At 46.4% G+C, this 21895-nt stretch overlaps 1 protein-coding gene and 1 pseudogene across 1 annotated transcript; both read right to left on the bottom strand.

The window, feature by feature from the left end:
* LOC109903442 (mediator of DNA damage checkpoint protein 1) lies at positions 1-11583 on the bottom strand. The gene is given in 11 exon segments (XM_031792230.1): positions 1-1176; positions 2220-2345; positions 3088-3270; positions 3444-3713; positions 4393-6252; positions 6255-7855; positions 8076-9469; positions 9627-9705; positions 10088-10735; positions 11142-11289; positions 11525-11583. Coding segments are annotated over 10 exon segments (6621 nt in total). The 5' UTR covers positions 11278-11289; positions 11525-11583; the 3' UTR covers positions 1-852.
* Positions 11278-20634, bottom strand: LOC109903437 (tubulin beta-7 chain-like; annotated as a pseudogene).
* Positions 20635-21895: the final 1261 nt, after the last annotated feature.

Below are 21895 nucleotides of genomic sequence, written 5' to 3'. Positions count from 1 at the left end.
GTGAAAAACTGAGTTTAAATGTATTCGGCTAAGGTGTATATAAACTTCCGACTTCAACTGTAGATGAAGGATCAGGAGAGGGAGGGAAGAGACAGATAAAATAAATATGACTGGGATAGGCAGTAAATTATCTCATGTATTCTGTCTCTTCTCTCTGTTACCTCATATTTACATTTTTTTTTATAAACAAATCTATTCAGAGCATTTCTCTGCATGTATTCTCTACCCTCGAACATAGGAATAGATTTCCATATCTTGGGTTTGTTTGTCTTTGTATCTGAGTGAATACATTCTCAACTATCTTGTCTAGTTGGTCAAACAGGTGGATGTCTCCTCTCACCAGCCTTTTACATTGGCGTCCCAAATAGCACTCTATTCCCTACATAGTGCAGGGCTCTTGTCAAAAGTAGGCAATAGGGTCCCATTTGGGATGCTGCCACTGTCTCTTGTACATCAGAATCCTCATTCTCCCCTCTCTCAGGTGTCTAATGGTCTCCAGCCCCTCCAGGGTAGTAGTACTGTAGTTACCACTCCTCTGAGGCCTGGTCCTGCTACTGTTCTCTATACAGGTGGAGGTGGGTGCTGCATGCTATCACACACGCCATCACACACACACACACACACCATCACACACACACACGGGTGTCGTCTGTCTGCGGTCTTCTCTGGAACTGTAATGCCTTCTTCTCCCTGGCCCTGTAGACAGGGTCATATTCACCTATCGGAAGAAAACAGACTAAAACAGGGAGGGTTTACCTGAACTTGTCCAACACTAGTTTTTGTTTTCTGTTGCATAATGTTTTGCTACAGTATGCACTAATGAATACCACCCAGGTGAATTTTGTTTTTGTGTTACGTTCTCTTCCTGCCACTGGCCTGGCCTTTGGCTCCTGGCTGGGCCCTGGGTTTGGGGGCTGAGAGGACATGGGTTACCAGGTCCACTCTCTGCTGTAATATACCAGTTAGCAGGAACTCAGCACTGAGGACGGGGAGAGAAGCAGAGAGAGCAGGAGCACAGAGAGACCAGTCCTCCCCACACGATATCACTAGGGTCCGGGCCTGGGCCTTCTGAGTGGAGGGCATCGTGGAGAGGAAGCGAGCTCCGCTACAGACGATGATGTCCTTCATCTGGGCTGGCTCTGGCAACACTGACCTGGTCACATGGACCTCATAACCCTGAGAGAGGAGAGGGCATGCTCTTATTTGGAGTTTCATTTTCCCTTTTAAATTTACAAATCAGTGTCATCACTAGGGCCAGTTTGATAAACAGGAAGTAAAAAGGAAAGAATAAGATAATAGCCTGCTTGCTGCTCAGTCAGAACTGAGCTTATGGGAGAGCTGCCCATTAAACACAACCACCACATTAACAGTTAATGCAGCTTGCCTGCCCTGCATCTTCCAAAAGACCATTTGAGAAGTCTAGTCTTTATATTTAATACATTTGAAAAGATTTCTAAAAACCTGTTTTGTTTTGTCATTATGGCGTATCGTGTGTTGATGTAATTATTATAATAATTTTTAAAAATCTTTTAGAACAAGGCTGTAACGTAACAAAATGTGGAAAAAGTCAAGAGGTCCGAATACACTGTATGTACATATCTACCTCAAATACCTTGTACCCCTGCACATCCACTAGGTACTGGTAGTCCTTGTATAAAGACAAGTTATCATATTCATTATGTATCTATTATTACATGGTTAACTTTTCTATTATTTCTCTATGTTCTTTCTCTCTGCTTTGTTGGGAAGGGCCCGTGAGTAAGCATTTCAGTAGTCCACACCTGTTGTTTAGGATATACAGAAACCCATATTCTCAGGACATGGCTTTAGTGTGTCTTGTGTTTTCAACAGTGTATGGTGTGTAGTCGTAGATAAAAGGAGGCCATTGGGGAGTGTGGATTGTTCACACAGTATGCAGAATAAGTTCTGGGGGCCTGTGAGTCATTATTTGCCTAGGACCTGCACTCTCCTAGGGGTGTGTGTGTGTTGAATAAACATGGATGGGAGACACAAAGATAAAAGCAAAGCGGGGAGCACACACACACACACACACACACACACACACACACACACACACACACACACACACACACACACACACACACACACACACACACACACACACACACACACACGCGTTGGGACATTAACACACAAACATAAATGGATGAATTGGACAGATGGATGGAGGAGAGGAGGAGGAGAGGGTGTGTGTGTACCTGTAGTAGAGGTTGGGTGCTGGCGGTCCTCAGTGATTCCTCCAGACAGAAGCTGAACTTGTTCTCCTGCTCCCTGTCCTTCACCAGGTACCTGTCAGTAGGTAGGAAACTACCCACCTTACCACACTGAGAGAGAGAGAGGAGATGTGAGGTGTGTGAGGGTGAAAGAGGCAGTGTGCGTCAGAGAGAGAGAGGGGAGGTGTTGGGAGGGGAAAAGAGGTAGTGTGTGTCGGAGAGAGAGAGGAGGTGTGAGGGGGAAAGAAGCAGTGTGTGTCAGAGAGAGAGAGAGGGGAGGTATGAGGTGGTGTGAGGGGGAAAGAGGCAGTGTGTGTCAGAGAGAGAGAGAGGTGTGTGAGGGGGAAGAGGCAGTGTGTGTCGAAGAGAGAGAGAGAGAGAGAGGTGTGTGAGGGGGAAAGAGGCAGTGTGTGTCGGAGAGAGAGAGGTGTGTGAGGGGGAAAGAGACAGTGTGTGTCAGAGAGAGAGGTGTGTGAGGGGGAAAGAGGCAGTGTGTGTCGGAGAGAGAGAGGAGGTGTGAGGTGTTGGGAGGGGAAAAGAGGTAGTGTGTGTCGGAGAGAGAGAGGAGGTTTGAGGGGGAAAGAGGCAGTGTGTGTCGGAGAGAGAGAGGAGGTGTGAGGTGTTGGGAGGGGAAAAGAGGTAGTGTGTGTCGGAGAGAGAGAGGAGGTGTGAGGTGTTGGGAGGGGAAAAGAGGTAGTGTGTGTCGGAGAGAGAGCGAAATAGAAAGTACAGTGAACAAAAAAATAGGCTCTGACTCCAACCACCCCATTACACATAACAGGGATGTACATTCTATTTTATACAATCTTCAGGTCATCCATCTTCACTTCCTGGTGGGGGGGCAGGGACTAACCTTATCCAGCCAATCGGTGGTGACGACGGGCATGCCACGGGCCACAGCACACAGGAACTTGATGGTGCGTCGGATCCTGTCAGTCACCAGGTGGGTCATGTCGGCCACGCCCTTCGCCAGGCTGCCCCCCAGACGAGACACCACCTTTCCCCCCTCCTCATCCACCACTCCTGTAAACAACACCTGAGAGGAGGGGGAGGTCAAAGGACAAAAGGAGGGACAGAATGAGAAAGAGAGAGTAAGAGGAAGGGAGGGCTTTCAAAACCCAGATACATGACTGTGCAGAGAGATTAAATGCTCTAACACACAGACACTAAACACACACACTAAACACACACACACGTCCATTAGCTTACCTTATAAGACTGCGTGGAGGCCCTAGCTCGGCCCAGTGTCCCAGGCGAGGAGAGAGAGGACAAGGGAGAGGCAGAGGAGGAGCGAGGGGTCTTGGCAAATGGTGATGATTCCACAGGGGCCCTACGCTTACCTCTGCCCTTACCTGTAGGGGTCTGGGGCACCTGAACCAGAGAGGGGTAGGGGGTGGAAGAGAGAAAGGGGGAAGAGAGGGAGGAGAGAAGCAAAGAGAGGGGGAAGAGCGGGAGGAGAGAAGCAAAGAGAGGGGGAAGAGAGGGAGGAGAGGGGGAAGAGCGGGAGGAGAGAAGCAAAGAGAGGGGGAAGAGAGGGAGGAGAGAAGCAAAGAGAGGGGGAAGAGAGGGAGGAGAGAAGCAAAGAGAGGGGGAAGAGAGGGAGGAGAGAAGCAAAGAGAGGGGGAAGAGCGGGAGGAGAGAAGCAAAGAGAGGGGGAAGAGAGGGAGAGAGAGAGTATCATTATTCAGTAATACAGGGTGTATACAAACTGACAGTTATGCACATTGAACCACTTAATTCATTACTAGGGCTGTTATGCAAAGATGGCCCGTGTACTCCCATGGCTGAGGGGAGAGAGAGATGTCAGTGTACTCCCATGGCTGAGGGAGATAGAGATGTCAGTGTACTCCCATGGCTGAGGGAGAGAGAGATGTCAGTGTACTCCCATGGCTGAGGGAGAGAGAGATGTCAGTGTACTCCCATGGCTGAGGGAGAGAGAGATGTCAGTGTACTCCCATGGCTGAGGGAGAGAGAGATGTCAGTGTACTCCCATGGCTGAGGGAGAGAGATGTCAGTGTACTCCAATGGCTGAGGGAGAGAGAGATGTCAGTGTACTCCCATGACTGAGGGAGAGAGAGATGTCAGTGTACTCCCATGGCTGAGGGAGAGAGAGATGTCAGTGTACTCCCATGGCTGAGGGAGAGAGATGTCAGTGTACTCCCATGGCTGAGGGAGAGAGAGATGTCAGTGTACTCCCATGGCTGAGGGAGAGAGAGATGTCAGTGTACTCCCATGGCTGAGGGAGAGAGATGTCAGTGTACTCCCATGGCTGAGGGAGAGAGAGATGGAGCAGATGGAGAGAGAACATTACCACAGAATTAGAGTCCAAAACAGATTCCTCTTCTTTCTTTATCTGAACCGTCGACTGCCTGCCTCGGACTTTCCTCTGCACAGTACCAGCCTCTTCCTCTTCCATCTTCTCACTCTGTCCCTCCATACTCTTCTCCTCCTCTGCTATCTTTTTCACCTGTGCAGTGGAGGCTCTGCCCCTCTTTGCTGGAGTGGATGCAGGTTTCTCCTCTTTCTCTCCTTCCTCTGCTGCCCTGCGTCTCCCTCCCCTCTGAACCTTAGCTTTCCCCCGGGGAACCTTGAACTCACTGCTCTCCTCCTCCTCTTCCAGCCCCCTCTTCCTCCCTTTCCCACCTGTTTTAGACCCCACTCCCTCTTCACTCTGAGTTTTCCCTCCTCCTGCTGTTGTAGTGGTGGATTCAGGTGTGTTGTCTTTCTGGCCGCCTCGGCCCCGGCCTCTTCCATTCCCTCTAGGAGTGGGGGAGTCCTCGGTTACCTGGGCTGGAGTGGTTTCTTCATCTGCTACTACAGGGTCTGGCTCATTGGTTTTGTCTGTTTTCTTCTGCCCTCTAGTGGTACCACCAGCCTCCTGAGAATCAGCATTCTCATTAATCTCAGGGTGTGGAACATCATCTTCTACTTTCTGGCTTCTCCTGCCTCTGGCTGTGGGCTTGAGGGCTGGAGGCTGCTCACTCTGCCTGTTACTGGGAGAGACAGACTCTGTTCCAGTCTTCCTCCTCCCTCCTCCCCTCCCTTTGCTCTGAGAGCTCACGCTAGCCGCGATACCGGTGGAGACCTCTGAGTTGAGGGAGCTGTGGGAGTTGGTGGAGCTGGAGCGAGAGCGGGTTCTCCTGGCAACAAACTGTTCGCTGGAGAGAATGTCCTGCACTGTGACCTCCACAGCAGCAGGGGGAGCCACAACCGTCCCGACCAACGTCCGTCTCCTGGTGCTGTTGCGGATGGGGTTGTCTGGACCAGGGGCAGACTCTGTGGTACTGGTGGTCTTCCTCCCCCCTCTCCCTCTGCTCCCCTGGGTACCTATGTTGGAGGTGGATCTCTCAGAGCTGACAGAGTTGGAGCGAGACCTAGTTATACTTTCTGGGACTGGTTCTGGTTGGCTGGACAGAATATCAGGTTCAGGTTGTGGTTCAGTTGTGGGTGGAACCATGACGGTTCTCCTGGTGATTGCTCTGCGACCTCTAGTGGATGTTTTTGGCTCATTTTCGTTGTCTTTCTTTGTTTGTTTTTCTCCTTGTTCCTTCGCTTGTCGTTCTTTAATCTCCTTTTCTTTCTCCTCGGCTTCACTCTTTTCTCTTTCCCTCTCCAGTTTTTCTTTCAGGTTTCTCTCCTTTATTTCCCTGTCTAATCGCTCCTTCTCTTCCTTGTTCTTCTCCAGTCTTTTCCTCTCTTTGTCTTTCCTCTCTATTCTCTCTTTTTCTTCTCTCTCTAATCTCTCATTTTCTCGCTCCAGTCTTTCTTGCTCTTCTCGTTCCTTCCTTTCCCTCTCAAGCCGCTCTCTTTCCTCCTGTTCTCTTTTCTCTCTCTCCATCCTTTCTGTTTCTTCTCTTTTCTCTGTCTCCATCCTTTCTGTTTCTTCTCTTTTCTCTCTCTCCATCCTTTCTGTTTCTTCTCTTTTCTCTCTCTCCATCCTTTCTGTTTCTTCTCTTTTCTCTCTCTCCATCCTTTCTGTTTCTTCTCTTTTCTCTCTCTCCATCCTTTCTGTTTCTTCTCTTTCTCTCTCTCCATCCTTTCGGTTTCTTCTTTTTTCTCCCTCTCCATCCTTTCGGTTTCTTCTCTTTCCACTCTCTCCCTCTCTAATCTGTCATCTTGTTCTTTAAGTTCCTGTTCCATCCTCTCTCTGTCCTGTTGTTCCTTCATAACCCTTTCTGATTCTACTTTTTCCTTCTGCAACCGTTCCTTCTCAGCCTGTTCTTGTCTTTGCTTCTCTATTCCCTCTTCCTCCTCTCTCTGTTCCCTCTCAAGTCTTTCTTTTTCTCCCTCTTTCTGTTGTTTCACACTCTTTCTTCCTCTTCTCCCTTGCTCAATCACCTCCACCTCTTCTTCTTTCTCACTCTCTCCTTCCTCAGACAGCACCTTCCCTCTCCTCCCTCTGCCTCCTGCGGTGTTCACAGCCTTCCCCTTCCCTCTTGTCTGTGTCTTTGGAGGCTCAGCGCTCTCCTCTTCTTCCTCTCCTCTTCTACCTCTACTGTTGACACCGCTTGTCCCAGCCTCCGACTCTTTCCCTCGCTCTCTCTGAGCCCGTCCTTTATCTTTGGTGTCCTCCTCCTCCTCTTCCTCAGTGTCACAAGTACCCATAGGCTGAGTTTCAGCGGTGGAGATGTGGGAGCTGGTGAGGAACTCACTAGGTTGTGTCTCCTCCTCTTCTACTCTCCCTCTCTGGGACCTTCCCCTCCTTCTGGGTGATGGAGGTTTGAGTTCTTCCTCCTCATTGTCATCATCCTCAGCAGCAGCAGTAAACATGGGCTGGGTTTCAGCAGTGGAGAGGTAGGAGCAGACAGTCTGTGTCTCTTCCTCGTCTACTGTCTGTTCTTGGGGCTGTCCTCTTCCTCTGGGTGAGTCTGGTTTGGCTTCTTCCTCATCATCACTCTCCTGGACCATGTCCAGAGTTTGAGCTGTGGAGAGGTATTGGTTGATCAGCACGTCACCAGTCTGGGTCTCCTGCTCCTCTTCCCCTCTCTCCCTCACTCCTCCAGATCTCCCTCTCCTTCCTGGGGTTGAGGGCATGGCCCCAACCAAACCTTCCTCCTCTTCCTCATAGGCAGACATGGGCAGGGTTTCAGTCGTAGCAACATTAGACGTGGTGGGGCTCTCCTCTTCATCTTCCTCCTCTGTGTCACTGCAAGGCTGGGCAGCATAAGCCTGTGTTGCCTCCAGGACAAAGTCCCCCTGCCTGTTCCTCCCGAACACCGCAGACCTCTGGCCCGGGCCAGGCTCCTCGCTCCCCCCTCCAGATGCATAGGTCTGGGTGGCCTCCAGGTCAGAATCCCTATCTGGGGAGCTGGAAGCCTGGGGGCTCTCTGAGGCCTGGTCCCTGGCCTGGAGGCTGAGGTCCCTGCTGTCTGATAGACCCAGCTGGAAGGAGCCTCGGCTGGGCTGCTCCTCCCGGTCCTCCCCCAAGGAAGGCTCCAGACCGTAGGGCTGCGTAGAATCCAGGGTTGGTTCCACTGGAAGGCTGCTCTGATGGCCCTGGTTCTGGGCCTCCAACACAAATGACTGGGTCTCGGCCACCACAAAGTCATCGTCCTCCTGGTTGTCTGATGCAGAGCAGGACAATGCTGCTGTAGGCCTCAGCACAGGAGGGAGAGCTGGGTCTGAGGAGGAAAGATAGAGAGACAAGTTACAAATGAACACGGCAGTTTCCACTGGAAATGTATAATCTCTTGTCAAAGTCTATGCCTGTGTCCCAAATGGCACCCTATTCCCGTTGTAGTGCAGCACTTTTGACCAGAGCCCTATGGACCCTGGTCAAAGGCCGTACATTACATAGGATTCAGGGTGTGATTTTTGCTAACCATACAATCAATGACTTACGTCTGAAGGAGTCAGAGGGACTGAAGAAGGCCTGAGTCTCCATCTCCTCCTGTACTGACGATGCCAAAGGGGTGGAGCACTTCTGATGAGGGCCAGGGGAACCTCCCAGGGGGAGCAGCCCGGGGCCAACTGCCCCCTCTCTGAGCCGACATGCAGTCTGTCCCTGGCCTGCCTCCCCTGGTCCATCCTCCTCCGTATCACTGTCCACCCTGAAGTCACTGGGCTCACTGAGGTCCGACTCCGGGACCATCCCTGCTGGGGGCCGACCCCGGGGGGGATTGGGCTCCAACCTCTCCTCCTCAGCATCTGTGTTAGCATCAGAGTCCTGAGACCTGAGATCGATTGTCGTTGTTGTGGGTGATGGAAGCACGGCCTGTCGAGACGCTAACCCCGCGTCTTCCATTACCGTGGCAACATTAGGAGGAGGAAGGTTCATGGTCTGTGTGGCGTCTTCCTCTAAGTCAGTGTCGCTGTCAGACCTGATCTCCAGAGGAGCAGCAGCTGCAGGTCCTACACTGGTGGGTGGATTAAGGAGCTCCGCTGTTCTGCTGCTGGACGGAGGGGTAAACGGTTTGTCTTCTTCATCAGTATCACTGTCCAAAAGGATCTCCTGGGGACCAGCAATCCCTGTTCTGATCCCACTAGAATCTGATTCTGGAACTGTTTTGGAATGTGTGTCTGTGTCCTCCTCTTCCACATCTGTGTCTGTGTCTGGGTGGAATTCTACGGGCGGCACTGCAGGGGCAGGATCGTCTGGTTTCTCAGCCGGATCGGATACGAAGGAGGTAACATTGGTAGCAATGTCTGACACAACAACATCATCATCCACGTCTGTATCACTGACAAGGTGGATCTCTGTTGGCTGCACCACTGGGACAGAATCTACTGGTTTCCTCTCCACATCGGCTGCAGTTAGCATTAACTTAGCGTCAACGTCCATAGTATCTCCTTCCTCCACATCAGTATCACTGTCCATGTGGATCTGGCCTGGGTCAGAGTCTGTAGTAGGAGGTTCTGTTACGGCTGGTGGCTTAACACTTTTTACAGGTGCAGACAGCCCCATCTCCTCCTCTCCCTCTACGTCTGTGTCACTGTCCATGTTAACTGTGTCCTCTGTAGATACCATTGGTGCATCTCTCTCAGCTTGACTGACCTGGTTCACCACTGACACATCCTCTTTTCCTCTTGTCCTTTTCCCAGGTTCCTTCTCTCCTAGTGCCTTTGTGCCTTCCTTCCCCTGCTCCTCTTCTTCTTCGCTGTCGTCCACTATCACTTGTGCTCTTCTTCTCCTGGGCTGCTGTCTCGGTCCATCCATGTCGCTCTCCTCCTCACTGAAGCTCACTACTTTCTTGGGTCTGTTTTTAGCAGAGGGAGTGATGGGTTTGTCGTCCTCACTGTTAGATATACAAGGAAAGGTGACTTCACTTTGAATACAAACACCCACTGTATTCTAATATATATATATAGTTTAAAATATAATTCAATACTTAAGTGTTCAGTGATGATATCAGGTTACTGAAGTGTAAATGATTGGATGGATCTGAACTTTACCCCTCTGGAATGACTTTGTTTGTAGGACTGAGGAATGTAGAACAGGTGGGACTGGACACATGGGAGTCAGAATCAGAGACTAACAGAGAAAAAGAGAGAGAACAAGAGAGAGAGAGGGGTAGAGAGAGAGAGAGGGGTAGAGAGAGAACAAGAGAGAGAGAGAGGTGTAGAGAGAGAGGTGTAGAGAGAGAGAGGGGTAGAGAGAGAGGTGTAGAGAGAGAGAGGGGTAGAGAGAGAGGTGTAGAGAGAGAGAGGGGTAGAGAGAGAACGAAAGAGAGGGGTAGAGAGAACGAAAGAGAGAGAGGTAGAGAGAGGGAGAGGTAGAGGTAGAGAGGGAGAGGTAGAGAGAACGCAAGTGAGAGGTAGAGAGAGGGAGAGAAAGGGGAGAAATTGATATTTACAAAACACTGCAACAAAGCTAGATCAGATTACAGCAAGTGAAACAAAAAACATAATTTTACCAAAGTACTTTCCCCGTTTGTCTCTCCGTCCCTCTCGATCTCCGTCGGAGTCAGACTCAGATTCAGGCACCAGTGTACTCTCAGGCTTTGTGGGGGTTTGTTCCAACGACAGGGGTATGGCCCGAGTTTTACCTTTTCCACCCAGCTCAGTCGACAATGGTGCCCCCATCTCTCCCACGACTCCTCTACCCTCAGTCAGTCTCTCAGTCTTCGATGTGCCAGTCTCTCGTCCCAGACCTTGGCCGCTAGGGCTTCCTCTGAACTGGGCCTTCCTGTCTGGCCCTGTCCTCCTTCCCCTTCCAGAGTGTGCATTGGTTGGGTTCTGCATGTGCCCCTGTCCCCCCCTCTGGTCCACAGAGACATACTGGCAGGGGATGTCAGCTATTACCACACACTCTCCATCAGTCAGAGCGTAGCGGACGTGAGGGGTCAGTTTGGTCCGGCCCTTCCTTGTCCCATTCATGCTCCCCAGGTCCCACACTAAAGCCTCTGTCTCCATGCCGGCAACGTTGCCACGACAACAGTTGCCGCGAAACATTGAGATGGAGATGACGGTGTGTTGCTTGGATACAGAAGGTGCCACGAGGGGAAGGGAGCAGGAGTTTGGGTTTCGACCCAACACGTTCTCTCCCTGGTAGAGAGGCAACTCTGAGAAAGAGGGGGGAGTATCAATAAAATACTGCTTTTAGCAGCAAATATAAACATGTCATAAACTAACATCACTATTTCATGAAAAACTTTGACAAACAAGTTTTTTATTTAACCAGGCAAGTCAGTTAAGAACAAATTCTCATTTACTATGAAAGTGGGTTAACTGCCTTGTTCAGGGGCAGAACAACATATTTTTACCTTCGATCCAGCAACCTTTCAATTACTGGCCCAACGCTCTAACCACTAGGCTACCTGCTGAATATCTCAAATCTTGTGTTGATGAAACAAAGTAAGAGGGAAAGCAATGCATGCAACAGAATGCCAGATATTGTACAAGTCTAGGAGTATTTGTAAAGGTTCAAAGATTATAGAAAGGCTGGGGACATAACAGGGCTCTACTCACCAGTCTCTGAGATGTGTTCATTTTTTAACACCCTGAGTTTTGCCAGTGGCTCTCCTCGCTTCCCTTTTCGCATCTCTCCATCCTCCTCCTCTGACTCTTCCAATATTGAGTCATCGATCAGCTGTGTTGCCTCCATTCACCCTTCAATCTAAAATCAGCCAAAGGGACAGAAAACATGGCAGTAAAACAGTCATTAGTTTGTCAGCTAAATTGTTTTATCGGGATGCACTGGCTGGCTAACGTTAGAAGATAGTCTAGCAAGCTAAGTTAGCAGAACGTTTCTAAATTTGACTATGACTTATTCAGTAAAACAAGGCCACCAATTACCATAAAGAACACATTTTTAATGGATATTCACTTTTTCTTTAAAACACCAGACTTACTGTGCATGCATTTCGAACGACGAAAAACAAGTGCATATCCGGTAGAATATCTGCCCGCCTTTGGTGGGCGGGTCCATAAGATTATTGGTCGAAACGGCTGTCAGTTATACTATTATTTGTGATGATTGGGTAAAAAGAACCTCGATCATCATAATTAAGGATTTGATTGGACATGAATGTTATGACTTGGGCATTTATTGGCGCTCTGGGTGACTCGAGATTTGACATAAGGACCAATGGAATGGTCTAAAATGTTCAAACTCCGCCCACCCTGGATACCTGTCCATGCAATACAAATTCGACTATTTTTACCGCGCTGGATAGACGCGCTGGCGTGTATCTCCACTGAAGCGCCTTTTCTCCTTTCGGAGCAATCCAATGTGATTTTACTTTTATTATAGGAATAGGAGTGAATCTTTCCATTATTATTCGGATAGTTTGGGATCCGGTATCATTTGCATCAGTGTTTACACAGCCATTTCCCCTCTCTAGTGTCTGTTCTCTGTTTCATTTATGAACGTGTATTATTTGAATGCATTACTCTGGGTACACACTTCCCAACTCATTAATGTTCCCTTATGGTGTTTCATTTTATATTATAACAATTGAATGGGAAGAGTAAGAGCAAACCATTCTTAAATATATTCTTCTGTCTATTGCATCATTACTAATATAGGCCTATTCCATTGTGTTCATGAATATTCATAGTTTTGTTCGATTTTGAGGCAGTTCAAGCCTTATTGCTGCACTTAATCTTATCCAGATGCTAGTCTGTTGTCATAGCGGGAATAGCGCTGCTTTGGGCCTGTAATTTGTTTTCATAATGGAATAATGTGTTCATTCACATGCTGTGAGTTTAATGTTATTCCAATGATATAACTAACTTTCCTTCTCTCTGGCCCATGATGATGGTATGCATCAACAGCCTCCCTAGTGTATCAAACTTTGTGACTCAAAGCACTCACAGTACTCAACAAAAAAAACATGTCTTTCTATCTCAGATTTCACAATGTGGATGGAATGATAACTTGCAACATCTGTCAGTCAAACAGTATGTCTATTGATACAGGACAAATGAGGACAAACAAGAGATTAACATTAGTTCATTTACGGGCTCGGTACGGGCTCGGGAGAGACGAAGGTTGAAAGTCATGCGTCCTCCGATACACAACCCAACCAAGCCGCACTGCTTCTTAACACAGCGTGCATCCAACCCGGAAGCCAGCTGCAACCAATGTGTCAGAGGAAACACTGTGCACCTGGCAACCTTGGTTAGAGTGCACTGCGCCCGGCCTGCCACAGGAGTTGGTGGTGTGCGATGAGACAAGGATATCCTTACCGGCCAAACCCTCCCTAACCCGGACGACACTATGCCAATTGTGTGTTGCCCCACGGACCTCCCGGTCGCAGCCGGTTACGACAGAGCCTGGGCGCGAACCCAGAGTCTCTGGTGGCACAGCTGGTGCTGCAGTACAGCGCCACCCGGGAGGCTCTATATATATTTTTTACTGTAAGATATTAAAACAACAATACACGTTTATCTGCTAAATCAGTGCACAATTGGCCACAGCGATCTGAATTGCAAGTATGGCTGACATGACAGTACCTTCGGTGAGGGCACCACGCTGAAGGTGTTCATGATGCGGTCAGGGTACTCCTCTCTGATTTTGCTGATGAGCAGGGTGCCCATGCCCGACCCCGTGCCTCCGTCCAAGGAGTGGGTGACCCGGCGCCGACAGAGATGGCCCGGCGCCGACAGAGATGGCCGCCTCGCTTCGCGTTCCTAGGAAACTATGCAGTTTTTTGTTTTTTTACGTGTTATTTCTTACATTAGTACCCCAGGTAATCTTAGGTTTCATTACATACAGTCGAGAAGAACTACTGAATATAAGATCAGCGTCAACTCACCATCAGTACGACCAAGAATATGTTTTTCGCGACGCGGATCCTGGGTTCTGCCTTACAAGCAGGACAATGGAGTGGATCCTATGCAGCGACCCAAAAAAACGACTCCGAAAGAGAGGGAAACGAGGCGGTCTTCTGGTCAGACTCCGGAGACGGGCACACCGTGCACCACTCCCTAGCATTCTTCTTGCCAATGTCCAGTCTCTTGACAACAAGGTTGATGAAATCCGAGCAAGGGTAGCATTCCACAGGGACATCAGAGACTGTAACGTTCTTTGCTTCACGGAAACATGGCTCACCGGAGAGACGCTATCCGAAGCGGTGCAGCCAACGGGTTTCTCCACGCATCGCGCCGACAGAAACAAACATCTTTCTGGTAAGAAGAGGGGCGGGGGCGTATGCCTTATGGCCAACGTGACATGGTGTGATGAAAGAAACATACAGGAACTCAAATCCTTCTGTTCACCTGATTTAGAATTCCTCACAATCAAATGTAGACCGCATTATCTACCAAGAGAATTCTCTTTGATTATAATCACAGCCGTATATATCCCCCCCCAAGCAGACACATCGATGGCTCTGAACGAACTTTATTTAACTCTCTGCAAACTGGAAACGATTTATCCGGAGGCTGCATTCATTGTAGCTGGGGATTTTAACAAGGCTAATCTGAAAACAAGACTCCCTAAATTTTATCAGCATATCGATTGCGCAACCAGGGGTGGAAAGACCTTGGATCATTGTTACTCTAACTTCCGCGACGCATATAAGGCCTGCCCCGCCCCCCTTTTCGGAAAAGCTGACCACGACTCCATCTTGTTGATCCCTGCCTACAGACAGAAACTAAAACAAGAGGCTACCACGCTGAGGTCTGTCCAACGCTGGTCCGACGAAGCTGACTCCACACTCCAAGACTGCTTCCATCACGTGGACTGGGAGATGTTTCGTATTGCGTCAGATAACAACATTGACGAATACGCTGATTCGGTGTGCGAGTTCATTAGAACGTGCGTTGAAGATGTCGTTCCCATAGCAACGATTAAAACATTCCCTAACCAGAAACCGTGGATTGATGGCAGCATTCGTGTGAAACTGAAAGCGCGAACCACTGCTTTTAATCAGGGCAAGGTGTCTGGTAACATGACCCGAATACAAACAGTGCAGCTATTCCCTCCGCAAGGCTATCAAACAAGCTAAGCGCCAGTACAGAGACGAAGTAGAATCTCAATTCAGCGGCTCAGACACAAGAGGCATGTGGCAGGGTCTACAGTCAATCACGGACTACAGGAAGAAATCCAGCCCAGTCACGGACCAGGATGTCTTTCTCCCAGGCAGACTAAATAACTTTTTTGCCCACTTTGAGGACAATACAGTGCCACTGACACGGCCTGCAACGAAAACATGCGGCCTCTCCTTCACTGCAGCCGAGGTGAGTAAGACATTTAAACGTGTTAACCCTCGCAAGGCTGCAGGCCCAGACGGCATCCCCAGCCGCGCCCTCAGAGCATGCGCAGACCAGCTGGCCGGTGTGTTTACGGACATATTCAATCAATCCCTATACCAGTCTGCTGTTCCCACATGCTTCAAGAGGGCCACCATTGTTCCTGTTCCCAAGAAAGCTAAGGTAACTGAGCTAAACGACTACCGCCCCGTAGCACTCACATCCGTCATCATGAAGTGCTTTGAGAGACTAGTCAAGGACCATATCACCTCCACCCTACCTGACACCCTAGACCCACTCCAATTTGCTTACCGCCCAAATAGGTCCACAGACGATGCAATCTCAACCACACTGCACACTGCCCTAACCCATCTGGACAAGAGGAATACCTATGTGAGAATGCTGTTCGTCGACTACAGCTCGGCATTCAACACCATAGTACCCTCCAAGCTCGTCATCAAGCTCGAGACCCTGGGTCTCGACCCCGCCCTGTGCAACTGGGTACTGGACTTCCTGACGGGCCGCCCCCAGGTGGTGAGGGTAGGCAACAACATCTCCTCCCCACTGATCCTCAACACTGGGGCCCCACAAGGGTGCGTTCTGAGCCCTCTCCTGTACTCCCTGTTCACCCACGACTGCGTGGCCACGCACGCCTTCAACTCAATCATCAAGTTTGCGGACGACACAACAGTGGTAGGCTTGATTACCAACAACGACGAGACGGCCTACAGGGAGGAGGTGAGGGCCCTCGGAGTGTGGTGTCAGGAAAATAACCTCACACTCAACGTCAACAAAACTAAGGAGATGATTGTGGACTTCAGGAAACAGCAGAGGGAACACCCCCCTATCCACATCGATGGAACAGTAGTGGAGAGGGTAGCAAGTTTTAAGTTCCTCGGCATACACATCACAGACAAACTGAATTGGTCCACTCACACAGACAGCATCGTGAAGAAGGCACAGCAGCGCCTCTTCAACCTCAGGAGGCTGAAGAAATTCGGCTTGTCACCAAAAGCACTCACAAACTTCTACAGATGCACAATCGAGAGCATCCTGGCGGGCTGTATCACCGCCTGGTATGGCAACTGCACCGCCCTCAACCATAAGGCTCTCCAGAGGGTAGTGAGGTCTGCACAACGCATCACCGGGGGCAAACTACCTGCCCTCCAGGACACCTACACCACCCGATGCTACAGGAAGGCCATGAAGATCATCAAGGACATCAAACACCCGAGCCACTGCCTGTTCACCCCGCTGTCATCCAGAAGGCGAGGTCAGTACAGGTGCATCAAAGCTGGGACCGAGAGACTGAAAAACAGCTTCTATCTCAAGGCCATCAGACTGTTAAACAGCCACCACTAACATTGAGTGGCTGCTGCCAACACACTGTCAATGACACTGACTCAACTCCAGCCACTTTAATAATGGGAATTGATGGGAAATTATGTAAATATATCACTAGCCACTTTAAACAATGCTACCTTATATAATGTTTCTTACCCTACATTATTCATCTCATATGCATACGTATATACTGTACTCTATATCATCGACTGCATCCTTATGTAATACATGTATCACTAGCCACTTTAACTATGCCACTTTGTTTACATACTCATCTCATATGTTATACTGTACTCGATATCATCTACTGTATCTTGCCTATGCTGCTCTGTACCATCACTCATTCATATATCCTTATGTACATATTCTTTATCCCCTTACACTGTGTATAAGACAGTAGTTTTTTGGAATTGTTAGTTAGATTACTTGTTCGTTATTACTGCATTGTCGGAACTAGAAGCACAAGCATTTCGCTACACTCGCATTAACATCTGCTAACCATGTGTATGTGACAATAAAATTTGATTTGAGATTTGGAAGCCCTGCAGGCAGTCACAGTTTTCTGACTCCTTCCTCACTACGTCCAGGACAGAGTCCACCAGCTCTGCTCCCTCTGTGTAGTGGCCCTTTGCCCAGTTGTTACCAGCACCGCTCTGGCCTGAAGGAAGGGGAGAAGGGAAGAATAGGAAGGAGAAGACATTTAACTTGTATTGTATATGAAACAAATATAGTAATCAATAGCCCCCCCCCCCCATTCTACGGGGTTCTCTTGGGTGCCCAGCTCTAACATATCTTTTTCACACTCACTAGCTGAAACATTTTCTGTTATATCCATCCCCAACCATTACCTACAAACAGGATGTACAGTGCCCTTGAACTTTGCGAACTTTTTACACATTTCAGGCTTCAAACATAAAGATATAAAACTGTATTTTTTTGTGAAGAATCAACAACAAGTGGGACACAATCATGAAGTGGAACAACATTTATTGGATATTTCTAACTTTTTTAACAAATCAAAAACGGAAAAATTGGGCGTGCAAAATTATTCAGCCCCTTTACTTTCAGTGCAGCAAACTCTCTCCAGAAGTTCAGTGAGGATCTCTGAATGATCCAATGTTGACCTAAATGACTAATGATGATAAATACAATCCACCTGTGTGTAATCAAGTCTCCGTATAAATGCACCTGCACTGTGATAGTCTCAGAGGTCCGTTAAAAGCGCAGAGAGCATCATGAAGAACAAGGAACACACCAGGCAGGTCCGAGATACTGTTGTGAAGAAGTTTAAAGCCGGATTTGGATACAAAAAGATTTCCCAAGCTTTAAACATCCCAAGGAGCACTGTGCAAGCGATAATATTGAAATGGAAGGAGTATCAGACCACTGCAAATCTACCAAGACCTGACCGTCCCTCTAAACTTTCAGCTCATACAAGGAGAAGACTGATCAGAGATGCAGCCAAGAGGCCCATGATCACTCTGGATGAACTGCAGAGATCTACAGCTGAGGTGGGAGACTCTGTCCATAGGACAACAATCAGTCGTATATTGCACAAATCTGGCCTTTATGGAAGAGTGGCAAGAAGAAAGCCATTTCTTAAAGATATCCATAAAAAGTGTTGTTTAAAGTTTGCCACAAGCCACCTGGGAGACACACCAAACATGTGGAAGAAGGTGCTCTGGTCAGATGAAACCAAAATTGAACTTTTTGGCAACAATGCAAAACGTTATGTTTGGCGTAAAAGCAACACAGCTCATCACCCTGAACACACCATTCCCACTGTCAAACATGGTGGTGGCAGCATCATGGTTTGGGCCTGCTTTTCTTCAGCAGGGACAGGGAAGATGGTTAAAATTGATGGGAAGATGGATGGAGCCAAATACAGGATGGAGCCAAATACATTCTGGAAGAAAACCTGATGGAGTCTGCAAAAGACCTGAGACTGGGACGGAGATTTGTCTTCCAACAAGACAATGATCCAAAACATAAAGCAAAATCTACAATGGAATGGTTCAAAAATAAACATATCCAGGTGTTAGAATGGCCAAGTCAAAGTCCAGACCTGAATCCAATCGAGAATCTGTGGAAAGAACTGAAAACTGCTGTTCACAAATGCTCTCCATCCAACCTCACTGAGCTCGAGCTGTTTTGCAAGGAGGAATGGGAAAAAATGTCAGTCTCTCGATGTGCAAAACTGATAGAGACATACCCCAAGTGACTTACAGCTGTAATCGCAGCAAAAGGTGGTGCTACAAAGTATTAACTTAAGGGGACTGAACAATTTTGCACGCCCAATTTTTCTGTTTTTGATTTGTTAAAAAAGTTTGAAATATCCAATAAATGTCGTTCCACTTCATGATTATGTCCCACTTGTTGTTGATTCTTCACAAAAAAATACAGTTTTATATCTTTATGTTTGAAGCCTGAAATGTGGCAAAAGGTCGCAAAGTTCAAGGGGGCCGAATACTTTCGCAAGGCACTGTATGTCCACTTACCAAACACAAAGTTGTCTGCCTGAAGATCTGTCCAAAGGGTCCGGACCTCACAGAGTCCATGGTGCCAGGCTCAAGGTCCACGAGGACAGCCCTAGGCACATATTTACCACCTCCATGAGAGACAGAGACAGAGGGGAGGAGGGAAAAGACATCAGGTGAATGCTGTAGGAAACCATTACTAAAACAACTCTCCACCAGCAGGGCCATATAGACTTGGTTAAATATGCTACATATTCAAATGTGGCAGGATCATGGCAATAGATTTAGGGGTGTGGTACCTGTTGCCTCGTTGTAGTAGACACTGATTCTGTCCAACTGCAGCTCGCATGAGCCGAAATGTCTGAAATCACTGTCTCTCTTGTTGTGGAGTATGATGAAAACAACAGGAAATTCTTGGCTCACTAAACCAAATGTAACCAGTGCTTTACTTGGAATAAAAGAAGGGCAGGAGCTGTCTTTTACCAAGACGGTCCATTAGATTATGTTCACCTAAATTCACAAATTACATAATGCTGTAGAGACCTCTGATTATTCACTGTTATTCATTCTTATTTTTGATGACTTCTCCATTAACCAAACGTTCATGACTATTATTATAGCCTACATGAAAAAGTAAGCATTATTGACACTGGAAGGCTGTTGTGTCTGATCCCATGTAGGCCTACCATCTCCTGCTGTTGTGCCCATCTCCTGCTGTTGTGCCCTTGATTAAGGCTCTTAACCCCAACCAAGTAGAACTGCACTGTTAGTTACATGTCATGTGGTCAACCCTCCATCTGGAGAGCTCCTGGGTGTGAAGGCTTGGCTTTTGATCCAGCCCTGAAACACCCAAATCTGCCTATCAAGGTCCTGTTGAGCAGCTGATGTTTAGGCTACAAGGTTGTTAGACCAGGGCTTGAACAAAAGCCTGCAGTAGTTATCCTGGAGGATGGTTGCCACCCTTGATATAAAATATTTCAACATTATAACCACATACTTTTGTCTTTATTCAATTATTCCCCCATTCAATGAATCAGGGTATCTAACTAGACATGTTAATATATAATGCTCAAATATTCATGTTTCAGGGGAGATCTATGTACAGAAAGTTATTTTTCAATCAGGCCATTCTTAGAATATATTTAGACGTTGTTGCAATTACATGGTTACTATTTAATAGAGGGGAATCCCAGTTTTCCAACAGTGCAGATTTATTTAGTGCCGGTGGAAAGGTGACAACGACATGAATGCTTAGTTAGCTATAGTTAACTAGCAAGATAACTGCTACAAGTGATGCTTTGAATTGGCCATCTAGTTAATATGTTGTCTGTCTTTTCTTTATACCTGCTGTTGACATGTCGCGCGCTCTCTCCTCGAGGAACGGTCCACTCGCACAGGCACACAAGCAGCACACACATACACGCACAGAAGAGTAATTCTGATAATGGCTAATATGTCGATTTTTAAGTGATTGATAATATTTAAAAGTGTGCCTTCATGAATTACATTAACAAAAATGATTTAACTAATTGCCATGACTTTACAAACCCTCATTTAACAACTTGGAACAGCGCATCATGTGCATTCAGGTTGGTGCATTTTCAACCGCACAGTCTCAAACAGCCTACTGGCGGCAAATAAACTTGAACAAAGCGGAATCAGGAAATAAATGGCCACTCTCCATTGCTATTCAATGCAGATACCGCCTATATTCCGCGTTGATCAACGTTTTTGGCCTTGGTGTGTGAATCTGGATCAGCGATAGGCTACTTTGTTTTGTGGAGGAGCTGGAACGCAATTTCCCAAAAATTAGAAGTGCCGGTACGGCGCTCTGGACAAATTCGGCCCAAATCAAGCACGGAATGTAACACCATAGAGTAGTCAATACACTGGCGGACAGAATATGAAATTGACTCAGACCTCACATCAGCAAGGGCCCTCATGATCTGGGCATGAAAAAAACATTCCATGATAAAAAAATGTAAAAAATTCGGAGCTTTCTTATATCGCTCAGCTATAGAACAGACACTTCAAAACATGCTTCCCTTTTATTAAATGTTTGACTATCTTTATAAATGTTTGACTATCTTTATTAAATGTTTGACTATCTTTATAAATGTTTGACTATCTTTATAAATGTTTGACTATCTTTATAAATGTTTGACTATCTTTATTAAATGTTTGACTATCTTTATTAAATGTTTGACTATCTTTATTAAATGTTTGACTATCTTTATAAATGTTTGACTATCTTTATAAATGTTTGACTATCTTTATAAATGTTTGACTATCTTTATTAAATGTTTGACTATCTTTATTAAATGTTTGACTATCTTTATTAAATGTTTGACTATCTTTATAAATGTTTGACTATCTTTATAAATGTTTGACTATCTTTATTAAATGTTTGACTATCTTTATAAATGTTTGACTATCTTTATAAATGTTTGACTATCTTTATAAATGTTTGACTATCTTTATTAAATGTTTGACTATCTTTATTAAATGTTTGACTATCTTTATTAAATGTTTGACTATCTTTATAAATGTTTGACTATCTTTATAAATGTTTGACTATCTTTATAAATGTTTGACTATCTTTATTAAATGTTTGACTATCTTTATTAAATGTTTGACTATCTTTATTAAATGTTTGACTATCTTTATTAAATGTTTGACTATCTTTATAAATGTTTGACTATCTTTATTAAATGTTTGACTATCTTTATAAATGTTTGACTATCTTTATAAATGTTTGACTATCTTTATTAAATGTTTGACTATCTTTATAAATGTTTGACTATCTTTATTAAATGTTTGACTATCTTTATTAAATGTTTGACTATCTTTATTAAATGTTTGACTATCTTTATAAATGTTTGACTATCTTTATAAATGTTTGACTATCTTTATAAATGTTTGACTATCTTTATTAAATGTTTGACTATCTTTATTAAATGTTTGACTATCTTTATAAATGTTTGACTATCTTTATTAAATGTTTGACTATCTTTATTAAATGTTTGACTATCTTTATAAATGTTTGGAATATCTGTTTTTACATGTATACATCTGTTATTCAATGCATGTATATGGGCTAATAGCAGTAAGGCCAAATTCAATGTTTCATGTACTGAACAAAAATATAAACTCAACATGCAACAATTTCATTGATTTTGCTGAGTTACAGTTCATAGGAGGAAA

Source organism: Oncorhynchus kisutch, linkage group LG2 (genome assembly GCF_002021735.2).
Source record: "Oncorhynchus kisutch isolate 150728-3 linkage group LG2, Okis_V2, whole genome shotgun sequence".
Classification (NCBI taxonomy): Eukaryota; Metazoa; Chordata; class Actinopteri; order Salmoniformes; family Salmonidae; genus Oncorhynchus; species Oncorhynchus kisutch.
The sequence above is the reverse complement of the archived record's forward strand: the minus strand, read 5'-3'. Positions and strand labels throughout refer to the sequence as shown.